The 20,445-nt window shown below is 34.6% G+C and overlaps 1 protein-coding gene across 5 annotated transcripts in view; it reads left to right on the top strand.

Annotated features, from left to right (window-relative positions):
- The first annotated feature begins 4,521 nt into the window (after positions 1-4,521).
- The window catches only part of LOC128579115 (lysine-specific demethylase 5D), a 57,799-nt gene continuing 41,875 nt past the window's right edge, over positions 4,522-20,445 (top strand). Inside the window, exons 1-11 of one of the 5 annotated variants that reach the window (XM_053581376.1) lie at positions 4,522-4,762; positions 4,895-5,063; positions 6,225-6,302; positions 7,795-7,917; positions 8,457-8,624; positions 10,047-10,181; positions 14,148-14,271; positions 14,394-14,557; positions 17,026-17,184; positions 18,086-18,205; positions 18,323-18,481. In XM_053581376.1, the coding sequence (XP_053437351.1) occupies positions 4,914-5,063; positions 6,225-6,302; positions 7,795-7,917; positions 8,457-8,624; positions 10,047-10,181; positions 14,148-14,271; positions 14,394-14,557; positions 17,026-17,184; positions 18,086-18,205; positions 18,323-18,481 (1,380 nt within the window). In that variant the 5' untranslated portion in view covers positions 4,522-4,762; positions 4,895-4,913. Of the gene's footprint in view, positions 4,763-4,894; positions 5,064-6,224; positions 6,303-6,776; positions 6,863-7,794; positions 7,918-8,456; positions 8,625-10,046; positions 10,182-14,147; positions 14,272-14,393; positions 14,558-17,025; positions 17,185-18,085; positions 18,206-18,322; positions 18,482-20,445 lie in introns of those variants that run through there. The other 4 variants (XM_053581375.1, XM_053581374.1, XM_053581378.1 and 1 more) reach the window with 4 other exon arrangements.

Below are 20,445 nucleotides of genomic sequence, written 5' to 3'. Positions count from 1 at the left end.
CCCCTTTGGGGGTTTCCAGCATATCAGATATTTACATTATGATGCATAACAGTAGCAAAATTACAGTTATGAAGTAGCAATGAAAATAATTTTATGGTTGGGTGTCACCAAAACATGAGGAACTATATAAAAGGGTCGAGGCATTAGGAAGGTTGAGAATACTTATCTAAACAAAGATGAAAGACTAAAAACTTTTAATTATGCTACTGTAAAATACCCAAAAGTGGTGACTTTTAAAAACAGAAATTTATTTCTCACACTTCTGAAGGTTGGAAGTCCAGGATCAAGGTCCTGGCATATTCAGTCTTACAAAAATACCTAAAAGCTGTGCCCTCACATGGTGGAAGGTGGAAGGTAAGTCTCTTATATAAAGGATACTGATCTCTGTCATGACAGCTTTACCATGATGACCTAATTACATTGGTGATTAGGATTTAACATATAAATTTTGCAGAACACAAACATTTAGACCACACTATTTTTTCCCTTAAGATAAGGAAGAGACAAATTTCTGCTCTTATCATTTCTTTCAACCTAATACCAGAGATTCTAACTGGAGAAGGAAATAAAAATATCTTTTCATAGTACCATAACTTAAATTTTGCAAATCCTAAGGTATCCATAAAAACTATCAAAGTAAAGGAAGTTATCAAAGTTACACGGCACAAGATCAATATACAAAAAACATACCATATTTCTATACACAATAAATGAACCACAAAAGACTTTTTTTAAAGTTCCATTTACAGGGCATGGTGGTGCATGCTTGTAAACTGAAACCTGAATGGAATCTCAATAGATGTGGAGGATAAGACAGAGGAAGTTTTGAACCTAAGAGTTTAAGACAACTTTGTAATAAAGTAAAACTCATATCAAAAAAATCCCTTTTCAATAGCATAAAAATAATAAAATAATCAGGAATAATTAGTAAATTTTTTAAATAATTAATAAATTAATAAAAGAAAATGTGTATAATTAAAACAATAAAAATGTTGAATGAAACTAAAAAAGACCTAAATAAAAGGAAAGACATCCCTTGTTCGTGAATTGGAAAGTTATAATGTTAAATGACAGCACTCTCCAAATTTGTCTACAGATTCTTTATGTTTTCTATCTAAATACTAGCAGACACAGGCAAGCTAATCAAAATAGCCAATACCATCTTGAGAAATAATAAAGTTGAATTACTCACTTTTCCTAATTCACAACATTTTACAAAGCTATAGTAATTTCTTTTTTTTTTTTAAAGCTATAGTAATTAAACCACTGTGGTAACAGTATTAGAATATACATATAGATTAATGGAATAGAACTGAGAGTTCAGAATTTAATCCACATTGTATGACCAATTAATTTTCAACAAGTGTAACAAGAATAGTTAATGGAGAAATAATAGTCTCCATCAGATTCTGGGAGAACTAGAGAGATGCACACAAAAGTATAGAGTTGGACCATTATTTCACAGTGTATACAAAAGTTTGTTCAATATGTATCAGATACTTTCAAGTAAAAACTAAATTTATAAAACTCCAGAAAAGAATATAGAGGTAAATCTTTTGACTAGGGGTAAGGCAAACCCTTTTTAGACACAACACTGGAAATACAAGTGATTAAAAAACAACAAACCTGAGTAATCAGCAAATTAAAAAAAAGTTCACACCATTAAGAAAAGACATACAAAGTTGACGAAAGTAGTACATTTTTTTCAAATCATGTATCTGGTAAGAGAATTACGTAAGAACACTTAATAAAGAAAAGTAAAGAAAAAGAAAAATGCAATACACAAAATGGGCAAGAATTTGAATAAACATTTCACCAACAAAGGTCTCAAAGCATGAAAACAAGCCAAACAACATGAAAAAGAAGCTCAATATCATTGTATAATCAGGAATTCAGGATATGCAAATACAAACCACAATTAAATAGTCCATACATACTTTGATGGCTATAATCTGTACATTAGGGAGTATTGGCGAAGATGTGGAGAAACAGAAACTGTGTTCCTGTCTTGATGGGAATTAAAATGATGCAGATATTTTGGAGAACACCTGGTAGTTCCTCAAAGTTTAAACAGAGTTCCCTTATGGTCCAGCAATTCTACTTGAAGGGATATTCAAAAGAAATAAAAACAAAAGTGTGGGAACCAGTGGTGGCTCATGCCTGTAATTCCAGCACTCTGGGAAACCATAGCAGGTGGATTGCCTAAATTCAGGAGTTCCATCAGCGTGATTAAGAGAGAGACCTGTCTCAAGTAAAAATAGAAAAATTACTGGAAGCTGTCACTGGAAGCTGAAGCAAGAAGACTGCCTGACCTGGAGAGCTTGAGATTAGGGTGAGCTGTGATACCATGATTCTTCTACCCAGGTAGACAAAGGGAGACTCGGTCTCAGAAAAGAAAAAACAAAAACAAATACAAACGAAACCCAAAATCCTGTATACAAACCTTCATGGTAGTATAATTTATAATTATATTGAAAGAAGAAAACAATGTAAATATCTATCTATTGAGGGATAACTAAGCAAAACCACTTATCCCTAACAATGAAATACAGAAGAGTAAATTATTTGTACACCTAAGGTGAATTGCATACCTAAAATTGGTTAATATGGTAAATTTTATTGTGTGTATCTCACTATAGCAAAAAAAAAAAAGAGGAATGGAATTCTAATAAATGCTACAACATGGGTAAAATTTGAAGTGTTATATTAAAGAAGCCACACAAATATTGTATAATATTGTATAATGTTCAGCATATTCAAATCAATAGTGAAAATAAGCAACTAAATAATTGAAAATGACTATTCTATTGTTGTATGATGAAATGTTGTGGAATTTGATAATGGTAATAGGGACACACTATCTCTAAAAAAAAACACTGTATACTTTGCAACAGGCAATTTTATGGTATGTGGTGAATAGTATGTCCAGAAATCTGTTTTATGAGAAAATTTCTTTTTTTCTCTTTAAGAAAGAGTTTTGCTGGGTCTCCCATGTTGGAGTACAGTAGTAATCGTGAGATTTCTGAGTTCAAGGGATCCTCCTTCACCTCAACCTCCTCAGAGGACAGGTGTGTGCCACCATAGCAGGGTAATAAAAAGCCATTTTTTTTTTTTTAGCTTTGTGAAAATAACGAAATGATTTGCTTATTGGAAATATCAATACTATGTAATTTGGGCTAAACTATAGCAAATGTGGTTTTATGAAGCAAGGGAAACATTTCGATGAACTTGGTGAGATGAAAGCAGAAAATTGAGAAAGGTAAGTTTTTACATACAAGTAACATATTTAATGTACTGTAACATGCTAATAAGACTGATAAGCTATTAATAACATGGAGAGGTTTCTGAAAAAAAAGGAAATGCCAGGCAGCGCCTATGGCTCAAAGGAGTAGGGCGCTGGCCCCATATGCCTGAGGTGGCGGGTTCAAACCCAGCCCTGCCCTCCACCACCCCCACCCCCCGCCAAAAAGTAAATGCCAAGAATTGTGAAAAAATGAAACAAGTCAAATCAGACAAACCTTAAAGCAATGATCACCAACTCCTTCCTCCCGTTTCTTTCAAAACGAGGCCTTTTAATTAATGTTTTAAAATATCTTTAAAGGAATAAACAGACGCCTCCTAACTTTTGAATAGTGTTCGAAAATACAGAGCATGAGACAGGGCAAACAAATTTTATAGGTGTAAAACTGATTCTACTAGAACAGCCAACTTCGGAGATTTCAGTATTACACAGATGGAAGTTTTGTATTTAAAATTACAGGCTGCAAAGTGTAACATCTCATCTTTTAAAATTTGTGTTAAGAAGAAAAAAAAAAAAACAGCCAGAATTTAACATTACAAAGGCTATTAAAAACTTTCACGCCGCCTCTAATCTTAGCATGCTGCGAGGCCCAAGTGGATTTAACTGCGTTCAGGAGTTGGAGACCACCCTAAACAAGAGTGCAACCCGCTCTTTAAAATTTATAGCCAGGCGTTGTGGTGGGCCTCTGTAGTACCAGCTACTTGGGAAGACGAGAAGTTGCTGTGAGCTACGATGACAGGGTGATAGGGTGAGACTCTACCTCAAAGAAAAAAAAGTGTGTTGTTGGGGGGAGTGGTCTGCTGGATGTGTATCACGTTCATGCTTGGAAAGCCATTTCTATGACGCTTTTTCCCTCTTTCTTTACATCTCTTTTTATTTGTCCAATATTCACTGATAAAATATGCGAATGGCAGGCGCAGTACTTAGCTCTATAGCTTCCTGTTGTAAAACCTACGATTTTTTGCCAATAAACGCAAGATCGCGAGCTGGGACCTCAGTTAAGTGTTTAGAGGTTGTTAGCAAGACGTTTACTATGAATATGTAAGTCGTTCTTGCTGCAGTCGCAGAAAAAAGGAGGGTTTGCGCTGCTATTTCGGTAAAGTTGAAACTTTTGGAAGAAAAACCCGGTGCAAACCCACCTACTTCCTTTTGAGCCAAACCTCTAATGCGCAGGCGTAATGTGCGCAATAGTCCCATCTAAAAAAAGATCCGGCGTTGCTATTTACAATCTTGCTTTTAGGTTCCACTGGAGAACTGTTTAAACCAGCGGAGCGACTAATTTGTGACTCTTTTCCTTTGGAAAATTTGTTCCTGCGTCTTGAGCTTTACTTTAACGCGCAGAGACTCTATCAGGTGCGGAAATAACGCTTGAAGAATGATCCGCGGAGTGACACGGGGCGTGGAAACAGCAAAACTCAAAGGTCAAAATGGTGGTTGAAAAGCTGAGATCCATGAATATTGGTAAGCAGCTACACAGGTATAAAATAACTCAAGAATCCGAAAAATAATTATAAAAAATTATTTTTCTAGCCCGCAGTTTTTAGCAGAAAGGATCCATAAGCTATTGACGAAATACAGAATCCTCTTTTACAGGGTAGAATTCAGCCCGGACATGGAGTCGGCCTCTGACGACTTCCTCCCGCCGCCGGAGTGCCCGGTGTTCGAGCCCAGCTGGGCGGAATTCCGAGACCCACTTGGCTACATTGCAAAAATCAGGCCTATTGCAGAAAAGTCTGGAATTTGCAAAATCCGTCCACCCGCGGTAAGCTTCTGCAACATAGCTCGAAATGATTAGTGTTTTGGTTGAGCTTATTTGACCTTTGCTTATTAGCAAGGCCTTAGATTTAGGGCTACAAACCGGTGGCAGTCTTGCCAAAGTCTAGATCTTAATCTTTTGTCTTATATACCGGCTGGAAAATGCTGTTGTGTGAAAACTCGTATCTGGTCTCCAGGTTCCTTAAGATTTTAAAGGTCTGTTTTAGAGATGAAAAAAATCTGATTCAAATACGGTAATGTTTACCGGTATTATATGTAAGCTGAAAAAAAATTCGGTATACTCAGAAGTACTTGCATATAACAGGAAGGAGCAAGTTATTGAACCTGTGATATTATTAAAACACTTAGCTTGGAATAGTTTCATTGTGTCATTTGACTTGGAATGTATGTAAAAAATATAAATAAGAATGAAAGGGTATGTTCTCCTACGCCACGAATTAAATTTTTATTAGTATACTTAAGGGCCTAGTCTCTTGGTTTGATATAGTCAAACTATTATTTGAAACTAGTCTGAGTTTAGGTTAAGAATGCAAACAGAAATGAGTGTGTGCCATTGTCTTAAATAATTAACATAGTATCCAGAGTAGAGGTCAATCTTTTGCATAGCTTACAACCCTTTCCAGTTCTTTTCTGACCTGTTCAGGCTACAGCATTTCCTTTCTTTGTATCTTTGAATCTTAACACTACATTCAGTATTGGTAAAATTCTGTTAATTACTTGAAGCTTTTCTAGACTAAAAAAAGGAAGCAGGAGTTAGGTTTGAAAAAGAAGTAATTTATTATCCATGTTTGGTCTGTCTTCATTTTAGTAAAGACTTTCTTCATAATCCTGGATGGCCTAGTTTTTATTCAGGTGTGCCTTTCTTTTTAAGTCAGCATCTAGGCTTGAGTATATGAGGATTATTTTGTTTAGGTTTTCGTTTTTGTTTTTTGGAATCTTTTTAGAGGAGACATACCAAGAGGAGAATTTTGATTATATTTTTAAATTTTTTGAGGTTAATAAAGATGCAATCACTTGAGGCCTTTAGAAACAGAAATGGCAACCAAAAGTTTAAAAGTAAGTGATACTAAAGTGGAAACTAATGATTATACTTCATACCATCTTCGTTCTTTATAGTCCCATATTTACTAGTTTTGTTTCCTTCTAGGACTGGCAACCTCCTTTTGCAGTAGAAGTTGACAACTTCAAATTTACTCCCCGCATCCAGAGGCTAAATGAACTAGAGGTAAGTTTGGGAGGCACTGGTCTTTTTTTTGTTAGTTTTGTTTTTGTTTTTGAGACAAGAGTCTCAAGCTGTCGCCCTGGGTAGAGAGCTGTGGCCTCACAGATCACAGCAACCTCCAACTCTTGGCCTTATGCAATTTCTCTTGCCTCAGCCTCCCAAGTCGCTGGGACTACAGGCGCCTGCCATGACACCCAGCTATTTATTGGTTAGAGTTGTCATTGTTGTTTGGCAGGTCCAGGCTGGATTAGAACTTGCCATGTCTGATGTATGTGGCTGGCGCCTTAGCCATTTGAGCACCAAGCCAAGGGAGGCACAGTTTGATTTTAGGTTAAGAATGCAAACAGAAATGAGTGTTTCTGAGCTCCACTTTTACCTAACTTGTAGTTTTTTAGAACAATGTATTTAAGAATTTAGGCTTTGAAATCAAATATATTAAATACTAAATTCAGCTTTGTCATTTCTCAGAGACTAATCTGGAGAAAGTCTTCTGTCTGCAAAGGCCAGACCATGAAGAAGGCATTCTGAAGACGAATGATGTATCTGCTATAGAATGGGCTAAAGTTAACAACTATTAGTTTTCTCGTTTCCTCTCCTCATACCTATATATTTTATTGTTTTGAACTTTCTGCAAAGAAATAGGATTTATGGCAGAAATAGGATTTTTTAAATTTCCAACCTAAGTCTGAGGGTTTTACATAGTTCTTGAATAAAATAGATATCCAGGGTAAAGCTTGCTTTTTAAGTATTTATGTGAGGCTTCATTTCGAGTATAATATTAAATTTGGAAAGTGTATTCATGATTTATCATTTTCTTTTGCATTTTTTTTGGACTATCAGTGATTAGAAGTATCGTATTACTAAGGGTAAAAAAGAAATAATTTAGAAACAGATTTTATGTCCAAATTTTTGACATAAATATAATGAAAATAAGTAGTCTTGGTCAAACCACCACTTAAGTCCAAGAATAATTCTTTAAATTTAGGAATGAAGGATTTTGATACTATAGCATCATCTTGGCTCCTCTGTAACTCAGCTTATAGGAGGCTTGAGGTATAAGAATCACTTGAGGATAGGAGTTTGAGACCAGTGTGGGTAATGCAGTGAGATACCCCTTAAAACTAAAAACAAATCAAACCAGATCAGAACTAGCCAGGCACAGTGGCTCATGCGTATAGTTCACCTATTCAGTAGGTGAAAGGCTAAGGGAGAAGGATCATTTGACCCCAGGATTTTTTGGTTACGGTGAACTGTGATAGAGCAACCGTCTTATAGCCTAAGGAACAAAATGATACTCTGTCTCTAAAAATAAAATACAAATTTAGCTTATTTGAGCTTTGTGAACACTGCTGGTGAGGTAGGCAATAAAGCTTAGGTTATAGCACATTAGTAGAGAACTGTAGTTATTAAAGAACAAAAATTATTTATTCATTTCATACTGGACCAAAGTCATTTTAAGGAGTAAGCGAACCTCATAGAGCCTTCTCTTCCCCAGGCTCAGACCAGAGTGAAACTGAACTATTTGGATCAGATTGCAAAATTCTGGGAAATTCAAGGTTCCTCACTAAAGATTCCCAATGTGGAACGGAGGATTTTAGACCTCTACAGCCTTAGTAAGGTAAGTATAGTTCGATTTCAAAGGGAAAACCAGGAAGAGCTGGGTGTAGTGGCTCACTGCTTTATTCCTAATTACTCAGGGGGCTGAAGAATAAGGATCACATGAGTACTTCCGAGTACTTCTGTGGCCAGTTTGGACAACATAAGACCTTGTCTCTAAAAATAAATAAAAATAAATTATCCAGATGTAGTATGCATCTGTAGTCTTAACTATTTCAGGGCTAGGGTAGGAGCAGTTCTAGAATCTAGGAATTCTAGGTTATGGAGAGCTATGATTGAACCACTGTACTCCACCCTGAGAGATAGCAAACCCATATTTCATAAATAAATAAAAGAAAAACAAGTTTAAAAGCCATTCATTAGGGATCCTCTGTGATAGGACATTGTGTCACCAGGCAGGAAAGGAGAGAACACAAAACGGCAGCATTTCTCCCACAATGAATGGTTAAATGTTGGAGGAAGGCATAGCCCTAAGATTTCAAGTTTTCTTTGCTGTTTTAGGCCTCTGTGGTCTGCTTACAGTTTGTTTTATCCTTTCAGGTTGTGATGGAGGAAGGTGGCTACGAAGCCATCTGCAAGGATCGTCGGTGGGCCAGAGTTGCCCAGCGTCTCAACTACCCACCAGGCAAAAACATTGGCTCCTTGCTTAGATCTCACTATGAACGTATCATTTACCCCTATGAAATGTTTCAGTCTGGAGCCAGTCTGGTGAGGACTCTGCTGGTTTGAGGACTGATGTTTGTTTTTTTTTTTTACTTTTTATAATCCCCCTTCTAAATCAGGCTTTTTCCTGACAAGGTCTGGAGATTCTAAGTTCGTTAATAGAGTAGAGGATTCCAGGACTTGACCCTGAAAATATTTTGCATCTTATTTGTTTAAAGAAATTAAGCTACCTATATAAGGATTGAAGTGACTTTGGATCCTTTGTATGTTTGTATTGCTAAGATCTTTTCATGAGTAAGATCTTAGACTAGGAATGAGAGGAAAATAATTGTTTTTTTTTTTTTTTTGTAGAGACAGAGTCTCACTTTATGGCCCTCGGTAGAGTGCCATGGCATCACACAGCTCACAGCAACCTCCCAACTCTGGGCTTATGCGATTCTCTTGCCTCAGCCTCCCGAGTAGCTGGGACTACAGGCGCCTGCCACAACGCCTGGCTATTTTTTGGTTGCAGTTTGGCCGGGGCCGGGTTTGAACCTGCCACCCTCGGTATATGGGGCCGGCGCCTTACTGACTGAGCCACAGGCGCCGCCCGAGGAAAATAATTCTTATCTTAAATTATTCTGTATAAAAAAGATAATGCTTTTAGGTTTTTGACAGTGGTTCCCACTTTAAGAGAGGCTAGGGAAAAAAGGTTAATATTGAGTATCCCAAAGTATGGGAACTGATTTAGCTGGCTATTCTAAGTAAAAATAAGGTTTTGAGTTTTATTATTTATAAAACACTTTTCAATAACTTTAAAACTGTATCTGTGCATGTATTAATATAAAATACATTTTATTTAATATGCGTAGTTCTTTGAGATTTAGTCATTTTCATTATCCATTTTTCAACTGGGAAATTAGAATGCAAAGAAAGGGCTGATATATTTGCATAAAGCACAGAAGGAATAAAGGTAAAAATCCAAGTTCAAAAGATAGTCCAAAGACCATGTTTTTAATCATGCTTTTACTTTTTTTTTTTTTTTTTGTAGAGACAGAGTCTCACTTTATGGCCCTCAGTAGAGTGCTGTGGCCTCACACAGCTCACAGCAACCTCCAACTCCTGGGCTTAAGCGATTCTCTTGCCTCAGCCTCCAGAGTAGCTGGGACTACAGGCGCCCGCCACAACGCCCGGCTATTTTTTGGTTGCAGTTTGGCCAGGGCCAGGCTTGAACCCGCCACCTTGTATATGGGGCTGGCGCCCTACTGACTGAGCCACAGGCGCCACCCTATGCTTTTACTTTTTATGTGTAAGGAAAGGCAGGTGAGAATTTGCATGATACATGTTCTGTTTTTATTAGAACAGAGGAACGAATTTGTACGGTTTAGAAAGAACTGTAGCTTTCTTTGTGACTTTTAGAGTGAAAGAATCACCAAATACAAATGTGACTCAATTCCTAAAGTTGTGTATATAATTTTTTTTGTCCAGCAGTGTAATACACATCCTTTTGACAGTGAGGAAAAAGACAAGGAATATAAACCCCACAGCATCCCCCTTAGGCAATCTGTGCAGCCTTCAAAGTTCAGCAGCTACAGTCGAAGGGCAAAAAGACTACAGCCAGATGTGAGTATCTCTTTTTCTGCCAAGATTCATCTGGACTTTGTTGTTGGGGAAAATTCAGTACTATAAAGCCAAGATTCATCTGGACTTTGCTGTTGGGGAAAATTCAATACTATAAACCAATACTTTTTAAAAATTTATATATAGGTGCTTCAGATGGAACTAATTGAAACTAACAAGTTATTTCATTCATGGGTGTGGTTTATGGTATTTTTGCTTTTACTATTTGGCTTTTATACATCTTAAAAATAAATTTTTTTAAAACATAGTTACTAGTTAATTTTTGTGAATCTTTTCAGTAATTTTTCAAAACATAAGGTATAATTTTGTTTTTGAAACTTGTATTTTTGTTGTTGTTATCATCAGTCAGGCATGGTTACAAGAGGAGACAGAAAAGGGCCAGTGAAACACTTTATACTCAGAGATATAGTCATTCAGTGCTACACACAGGGAAAATGCCAGTGTTAGGAGGGAGAAGTGGCAGGAACAAGGAAGAGCCCAGGTTCTAGTTTTTATTGGGGTTTTACAAGGAGGCAAGGAAGGACAGGATGAACGGTTTAGGATTGGCTAGTTTGAATAATTTTACCAGGCTGAAGGCTGTAAGGTATTCTTCGTCTGAGGTGATTAAAGCAGAAGAATATTGTCTTCTGGGTACATGGGTCTGATAGAGGAACTCTGGCTCTGGATTGGATATCGTACTTCTCAAAGACACACTCTTGGGTAGGTGAGACCTTTGTTGTCCTAAGAATTGGCTGACCCTGGAATGGGGAATCTTTGTTACTCAGATAGGTTGATGTCAGAGATTGTAATACATGGAAAATGAAAAATTTAAATAGTAGCATTTTATAACTTATTAACTAGCTAAAAAAAAAAAAACATTTTTGATGTTTCTATTTAGGAAATATCTGAATAAAAATGAGAATAAAGTGATAAATTTAGTTGTTTTATGAATAATTATAATAATATTAAATTTTGCAAAAATTTAATGTTCAAATGTAGAAAAATAAAGTGAGAAATGTTTATCTGATTCATAATATTTAAATTCCAACAGAGTCTTTATTAGTGCCTTAGTTCTTTGTTGAAAGAAGTTTGCTGAAAAAAACTGAATAAGAAAAATGAGATGTAGGCTCAGCAGCTTTAGCACGGTGGTTATGGTGTCAGCCACATACTGTGAGGCTGGTGGGTTTGAACTCAGCCCCACCCAAACAACAATGACAACTGCAACAAAAAATACCTGGGCATTGTGGCAGGTGCCTTAGTCCCAGGGAGGCTGAGGCAAGAGGATCACTTCAGCCCAAGAGTTTGAGGTTACTGTGAGCTGTGACACCATAGCACTCTACTGAGGGCGACATAGTAAGACTCTTGTCTTTAAAAAAAAAAAGGATGAGATGTAATAATTTGGAAGCCAGTAGAACTAGGCGAGGATACAACAATATTTCAATATCAAATGGATGTTTAGGCATCTTTTTTCTTGGAGTTTGGTGGTCCTTTTTCTGGAAAAGTCTTAAATATTCTTAAAAATGTTTGCTTCTTTGAAACTAATAAGTATGGATAGTATTTTCAAGACATTAAGAGAAAAAAATTATAAATTTTGCGTAAAGCTGAAAAGGAATCAGGACTAACACATCTTTTCTAATTTATGATAGGTGTTTGTAATTTAAGCATGGATAGTAAAATGTCATAAATGCAAAGAGTAATTAACTCTTTAAAAAGTATTAACTCTTAAAAGATTTTTTTTTTTTTTGCTAAAAATTACTGTATAACTAATGAGAGTTCTGGAAATAGAAAATTTCTGGGATCTCTTTTATTTTTATCGTGGCTTATTTGCAGTCATACTTCTTTATTAGTCTTAGCGTATAATGAATCAAAAATGTTTAATATCACTTATAAATTGAAGATATAAAATAACTGCCAATATCTTTGTATATACAAGTCAAAATACATCAAGGAAATGAAGAACCAGGCATCGTACATGTTGGTAATACAAATTAAATAGCAATGAAATTACTATTAATACTGTTAATAAAAATGAAAATAGGAAATTACTGAACTTTAAACTGTGTTATCTGCCTTTTTAATGTCTATTAATTAATCTTTCAGAATGAGTATGCAGTAAATACACAGTTACTAATAATTTGTACCCTGCTCTTTATTTATAAAGGTGACAATGTCGTTGAAAGAGAAGTTTAATGTTGCTTACACTTCCTCTCCAAATGAGGGGTACAGCATATCACACAGGGCTATAGGGGAAAGAACCATGTGAGGAGGAGAAAAGGAACAGCTTTTAATTGGGATTCCAGTGGGAAGAACAGGATATTTTAGATTAGCTAATTTGAATAACTATAGTACACTGTTTGGAACAGGAACTTTTCTTTAGTTTTCTGGTACTTGGCCCTGAGTTTATTTATGATAGGAGAGTTACTGATTTTTTATGTAACAGTTAAAGTAGGTGGTTGAGGGTTTGCACCAGAATTGGTGGGTTTATATTCTAAATGTGCACTCATCACCAAGCTATTACTATCTTCATGAGTAAGCTAAGTTTGGGAGGGCTGGTCTCTCAGCCAAGGAGGTACCTTAAAAGGGTCAGTTCATTAAAAATACATAAAATGAAAAATATGATTATGTAGTATTATATGTTGTTGTAATTAATTATAATGCCAGAAAAGTTGGAAATAGCCCCATTTTTTGGATAATAACAGAGTAGGTTAAATTATTTCTGGAATGGGTTAACAATCTATTGCATACACATAAATGTTATGATACAGTATGTATTTTTGCTTGCATAAATTACTATGAAAATAAAATCAAAAAATAAGTTGTGTGTTTATATACAGAAGAAAATTTACATTGATATTTATCTAAATTATATATAGAGGAACATCTATAAGAAAACTTCAATAAATAATAAATAGTAAGGTAAGTTTTAATAGGGTTTAATTTTAAAGTTCAGAAAAAAGTGAAACAAAAAATACATCTCACAATGCCGACTAAAAAGAGGTAAGTGCTGAAAATTATATAATACACATATGGATTATGGTTTTATACCATTGTTTTTTGGCAAAGATAATTTAAGATACCAATCTAAAATGTGTTAAGACTTCCTGTGAATTTGAGAGGATTATGTATTCTGTACATATGTATTCTGTTAAGTGGAATGCCTTTATATGTGCATTAAGTTCGTTTAATCTAGAGTGCAGTTCAAATCTAATATTGCTTGTTAATTTTTATTTGAGTAATATCCATTTCTGAAAGTGGGGTTTTGAAGTCCCTAGCAAGTCTTATCTTAACAGTCAACCCATCACTTTAGATCTTAAGTACTTGTTTAATATACTTAGGTGCTGTAGTAATATATATGCATATGCAAGTTAACATTTTTGTATCCTATTTCTAAATTGCCACTTTATTATTAAATAATGATTTTATCTATTTTTTACAGTTTCTGACTTAAAATTCATTTTATGTAATGTTAACATATGTATAGATAAATAGGTAAGAATATACAGAATATTTTGGCAAATAATGGATTTTCATTTTCCCAGGTCTCTGAATACATGGTCAGCAGAAAAGAGTTATATTTCGGCTGATCTGAGTTCCAGTGGATGTCTTGAATTTGTCTCAACATTAGCATGTTTCACTCAGTTGCAGAAAGGGACTTATTTGTATTTTTTATTGAATTGAGCATAAAATACAGACTTAACATACTTAAGCTTCACTAACCTTACAAATACAGGAATATTTTATCTTGTAAAAATTAAGAAAATTAAGTACCTTCCAAATCTCTTCCTTCATTTGCTGGTCATACCATAGGTAAAAATACATGATTAATAGATGTACAAAAAATGGTTGAAGGTTATTTATTGATTTTTTAGCCTGTCTTCTTTATAGGAAATACGAAAGTATGATTTTGCCAGAAGGTGTTAGGATTATGTATATAAAATTAACTTCTTTTTTTCAAACTTATTTCAATAGCCAGAGCCCACAGAGGAGGACATCGAGAAGAATCCAGAATTAAAAAAGTTACAGATATATGGTCCAGGCCCCAAAATGATGGGGTTGGGCCTCATGGCTAAGGATAAGACTCTACGGAAGAGAGGTAAGGGTTAGCAGACAGAGGAAGTGTAAGGGGTAAAGTAGTAAAGTGTCATGAGAAAAATGGTTGGTTAATCCTGACACAATAGCATACTATGTTTTCACAGTTGTTTCCAACTCCTTTAGGTAAAGAAGGAGTAATGTGCCCCCCTTTTATTGCAATGAAAGAAGAACCCAGTAGTGATGGGAAAGGGGCATCAGTATTACCCAAGGAAGACTTGAGTCACAGTGTAGAGTCCTGCACCAAGATGACCATGCAGCTGCGGAAGAATCACAGAAGTGCTCAGTTTGTAAGGACTCACCTTTGACTTTGTAACACTCTATTTGAATTATCAAGGTTAAATTGAACCTAAAATTACTTCGTTCCACCTTACTTTTTTCCCCTTTCTTCTACTCACTTATGAGCCCATTATATGTGAACAGAATGATGGCTAAGAAAGGGAAGAAGGTTATTCAAGGTCCTAAGTCAAGAGCACAATTCTGTGTCCTAAGTTGTCTGTAAGAACTTTACACTAAACTGTTCTCTCTTTTTCAAATCTAAACAGTAAGCATCTTAACCATCACAGCTTAATATTATAAGAGATAATCTAATCAACTGTAAATTATGTGAAGGAGCTCTTGATTTTCGTGAACTGTTTGAGGACTGTGCAGTCATCACATTTCATTTGATAGTAACTCCTTTTCTATTACTTTGTTTTACTTATATCCGTGTCTTCACTCTTTTTCTAGAAGATTTTTATAATCTTAAACATTCGAGCCTGCATTTTAAAAAAAGTTTCCTTTTTTGTTCATTCTCCTTGTGTAGTTAATTTCACTTTTCTTTTCATAACTTTTGTTTTCCCCTCTGTTTTGTAGATGATGATGTTTCCAGAAATTTTATCTTCAAGCAGACTTCTACTTTGAGCTCCAAAGTCCTGTTTCTCTTAATCATCTCTACTTGATGACAGGAAATTATCTTTACTACCACCATCCCGTTCCCAGTTTCCCCTTTGTTTTTCAAGTTACAGATATAAGATATATCTTGGCATTCATATTTGAAGTCTGGGAGTCATTCTGACTTTTCTCTTTCCCTATAGTTAGTTTATTATCTGCTATATTTCTTTTATTTTTATTACACTGTAATGTGCACAAAATACATGAACTAATTTTACTTTTTGTACTTTAAAAAAACTAGTATTAGATAGCATATAGTCTTTTGTATTGGTTTCTTTGTTTCTAAACTTAATCTATGAGTTGTGTTAATTGTTAAATGTAATTTTTTGAGTAGAGCTTTAGCATGTATTTTAAATTGCTTATTCATGCATTTTTGGTAAACAGTTTAAGGCTATTACCAATAATGCCACTGTGAATATTAAAATGTATGCCCTTGCGTACCATATGTAGACTTTTCTGTTGCAATTTAAGTAGGACTGGAACTTTTTGTGACTGAAGATGTGAATATTTTCAGAATTAATTATTAGATTGCTTTCAAGAATGATTATAAGTTATAATACATTCCAGTTAGTTTTGGCTAACAGTGCAATTGTTACATATGCTTGCAACTGAATTGACAGTTTTTGTTTTCATCTTAGGCATTCTGGAATATGTATAGTTGTATTTATTTTATTTTTTAACATACGCTTGGTTTATGATTTCGTTATATTGAGCACTTTTTGTGTGTTAAGATATTTTTATTTTTATGAAGGCTTTTGTTTATAATTCTATTGGACTTTATTTGTAAATGTTCTGAGTTATGAGGTATTCACATGTATGCACAGATTGTGTGTATGTATATAAGTATCTAAAAATACATATGTGCTTCCATACATTTAGCAAATATTTTTCTCCTGCTCTCTGAATTACCTTGATCCACTTTTTATTGATCATTTTACTTTAGGAATCTTTCACTATAACCCATCTTACTCATCACATGTAATCTTTTCAAAATGTGGATCTGTCTTGTATTCTTTTTTAACTGATAACTAATACTATTTTTTTCAGTAGTATGTAAGAATCAAATTCTTTAGTGTTTCCTTAATTTTTCTGTTTTTATGACTTATTACTTCGTGGCTGACTAATTTATTATCTAGCATGAAATTATTTTTCACTATAAGAATAGGTGTAACTGGATATTTAGTTATTTGGCCTTTTATCTTCAACTTTCCATCTGTACCATTTAAATTTTTATTATTTATATAATAAAAGTGTCACTTCATTACCCCTGGTAGAGTGCCATGGAGTCATAACTCACAGCAATGTCAGACTCTTGGACTCAAGCAGTTCTCTTGCCTCACCCTCCCCAGTAGCTGGGACAACGGGCCTGCCACAACAACCAGCTATTCCTAGAGACAGAGGTCAAGGTTAGGGCTATTGTTCAGGCTGGTCTTCAACTCATGATCAGGCGATCTACCTGCTTTGGGCTCCCAGAGTGCTGGGAGTACAGGCATGAGCCACTGTGCCAGCTAAAATTTTTAATTATGTAAAATTCCCTACATGGTCCATGCTGGTCTGTGTAGTTTGATGATTTTGGCTTAAACGACTGAACCTTTTATGAAAAGTTTACTTTATTTCTTTTAGAGCACCATAAACGTGTTTGATTTATTTACATGTTGTATTATTTTTTAATGATGTCTTACCATGTTTTCTGCTGGATAATGAACTTCTGAGTAAAACATTGCATAGTCATTGAATTAATGATGGGCATTCAAAATGAAGGGTCTAGAGAGCTGCAATAAGCTATTATAGAACAAACAGCTTATATTTTTACTTTTTTTGGTAGACTGAATCATATCTTTGCCGAATATGCTCCCGAGGGGATGAAGATGATAAGCTTCTGCTATGTGATGGCTGTGATGACAATTACCATATCTTCTGTCTATTGCCACCGCTTCCTGAAATCCCCAAAGGGTTTTGGAGATGCCCAAGGTGTATCTTGGCGGTAAGGCCTGTCCATCATGAATGTTTAACTGTATTTTGGTACTTGGTAATTTTCTCTACTATGCCCACTTACAAAATTTAAGGGGAACTACAGGAGATAATAATTTCTGCCTTTTCCAAGTTAACACTTTTGTAAAACTTTGATTAGATATCTGTGAGCTAATAAATAAGAGTATTTAGATAGACTAGCTGTAAATGGTAGAAGCTTTAGGAAACTAGAGATAAGGGACCGCAAGACATGAAAAATAGAAGAAAAGATAAGGATATATATATACATATATATATATATTTTTTTAATTAAATCATAACTTTGTACATTGATGCATTTATGGGGTTCAGGGTACTACTTCAATACACAATGTGAAATGCTTACATTGAACTAACACATCCATCACAATTATACTCATTTCTTAATAGTTTTGAAATGTACCATTGCACTATGCATATTAGGTAAAGTCCCCCCAAATATCCTTCTTCCTCCCATATCCTCCCTATGATACGTGTTTAATATTTAGGCAATCCTGAGTTTAAAATGTCTGACTAATGTACAACTAACACTTAAGAATGGATGCTATTACAGGAAACAGGTAAATGTGCCTATTTAACTTACATAAAACTTGAACTTAAGAACAAACCTACAGAACCTATTTTGTTTATAACCTGGGCATTCTCAGCATTTCTGTATATTAAAGAACTATCATACCTGGAAACATAAGAAAAGATGGAGTTACAGCATAAGTTACTGAGTACCATGTGAAAAATTTCTCTTCCCTTGGGTCTTCCTTTGGGTTTTTTAACTGCTTCTTTGCAACCATACATATGTATACATTCATACCTATATATATGTGTGTGTATATGTATGTATGTGTACATACACTTATGTCTGTATATATTTATTTCAGGAATGCAAGCGGCCCCCTGAAGCTTTTGGCTTTGAGCAGGCTACCCAGGAGTATACATTGCAGAGTTTTGGTGAGATGGCTGATTCCTTCAAGGCTGACTACTTCAACATGCCTGTACATGTATGTGACAGAGGGTTAGAATCATAGGCATTTGGGGGTCTGTTCTTAGTTCTCGTGGAGACATGAGTCTGAAGTACTAAGTATAGTGGGCTGTGATAATCTTTCCTTCTTTCACAGATGGTACCTACAGAACTTGTGGAAAAGGAATTCTGGAGGCTGGTCAGCAGTATTGAGGAGGATGTGACAGTTGAGTATGGAGCTGATATTCATTCCAAGGAGTTTGGCAGTGGCTTTCCTGTGAGCAATGGCAAATGGAATCTGTCCCCTGAGGAGAAGGTAAATTGGTAATTTCTGTTTAACAGTATAAGTAAGGAAGGTCATTTTGGCTTATAAAGTTACCTGTTCTTGTGAGTTCTCCCACAAACTATTCTTTTCACTTCAAGGCATGGCAATGCGATTTGCGATTTGGACAGTCATCTTAACGACCACTTTTTCTCCCTAAATTTCTGATGGGGATAGTTACAAGGAACAGTATAATATCTTGAGGAAATACAGTGTTCTATTTTTTGCTAAATGTAAATATTGGAAGTTAACTACCTTTTATGTCGTAGAAAGGTAGAAAAACAAGCACTGTGAGCAGTTTATTTATATTTATTATTTGAAAAAACCAGATGGGCCTCAAGAAGTACCATTATTAATTTACCTGTTTGTATTCACATAGAACACATAGAATATAATATAGAAAATTTCCATCCTTGAATACAAAATGATTTCTTTTTATTAGTCAAAGAAACCCACATAGATGTTCCATAGTCTGATCACATTAGAAAATTTTCCCTGAGTGAAAAGCAAAAGAATAGAATGGCTGAAGTAACTTTATTTGGGTAAAAAGCAACCATCCCTACATATTATTTGAACATTGAGGAATTTTTTCTGTTACAACTGTTGTTAATCATTTTGGCCAGAACCAAAAGAGTTACTATTTGGCTTTTTTATACATTGGTTTCATGAGAGGGTTGATCTAGAAAACAAAGGTAGTGGTTTGAGAAGGTAGTTAGCTAACAGAGGTGACTGGAAGGCTTCACTCAGTTTTTATGTATGTATACTATTTGCTGATCGAGATAGTCAATGTCTGTCTAAGTGCTATTATTTATAGTCACGTACCACATAATGACATTTTGGTTCAGTAGCAGCTCAGATACACAGCAGTGGTCCCATAAGGTCATAATGCTATATTGTTACAATATCTTTTTCTATTTTAGATACTTTTAGATAGACAAATACTTAACATTGTGTTGCACTTGCCTATAATTAGTACAGTGACATATAATAGGCTATATTATAAGAGCTTGGGTATTCAGTAAGCTGTACCATCTACATTTGTATAAGAACTCCGTCATGTTCACAAAATGGTAAAATTACCTAATTACATATTTTCTCAAAATTACATTAAGTGATATATAATAGCAATTAAGTCTTTCTTACAGATATTTTCCTTAGTTTTCTTAATATATAAGTGTTACATACTAATTAAGGAAGATAAAAAATAATAAATGAGGAAATGGGAGAGAAATCACCTATAATGTCATCAATTGGTAACATTTTGGTGTACTTCTATTTTTTCTTTCTTTTTTCTTTGAAATTAATAAAATAAATTTTGAAATCACAAAAAAATTTCTTGTGTGGTATAGTATTAAATTATACCTACAAACCAATTTTTGAACCTAAAAGCTGATGTCTTCTTCATTAACTCTTGAGCTTCATAAATAATGTGTTGTATGTGCTTCTGACTTGCTTTTCTCAGTCTGTGTTAGATTTTGAAAATTCATCTATACTATTGCTTACAGTTTTAATTCATCTGGTTTTTGCTATTATATAAAATTTCATTCTGAGATTATATTGTCATTTTTTTCTTCTGTTGGGTTGCTTCTAGTGTTTGTTCCTAAAAGCATGAAGACATTGTTTAATATGTCTTCTGAAGCAAGAATTTCTGGATTATAGACTTGAAATGAAACTGAAAGATTACTTTTATTCAAATTATTTCAAAAAGGGAATATATCAAGTTACACTCAAAATTAGTTGCAGTGCTGTTCATTCATATGTTCACAAACTTTATGTGAATGGGCTTTGTATTGTCAATCTACTAAATCTGTAGATATGAACTGTTTCATTGCTACTTTACTTTGAATTTCATTGATTAGACCAGTTACTTTTCATTAGATTATTCTGTTTGTAGGCCTTTAAGAGTATGTGGTGTGTATTATCTATTCAACTATTATAGAAGCCCTGGCTTTTAAAAA

Source organism: Nycticebus coucang, chromosome Y (assembly GCF_027406575.1).
Source record: "Nycticebus coucang isolate mNycCou1 chromosome Y, mNycCou1.pri, whole genome shotgun sequence".
Taxonomy (NCBI): Eukaryota; Metazoa; Chordata; class Mammalia; order Primates; family Lorisidae; genus Nycticebus; species Nycticebus coucang.
Note: the sequence above shows the minus strand (reverse complement) of the source record. Positions and strands in the feature narration are given on the sequence as shown.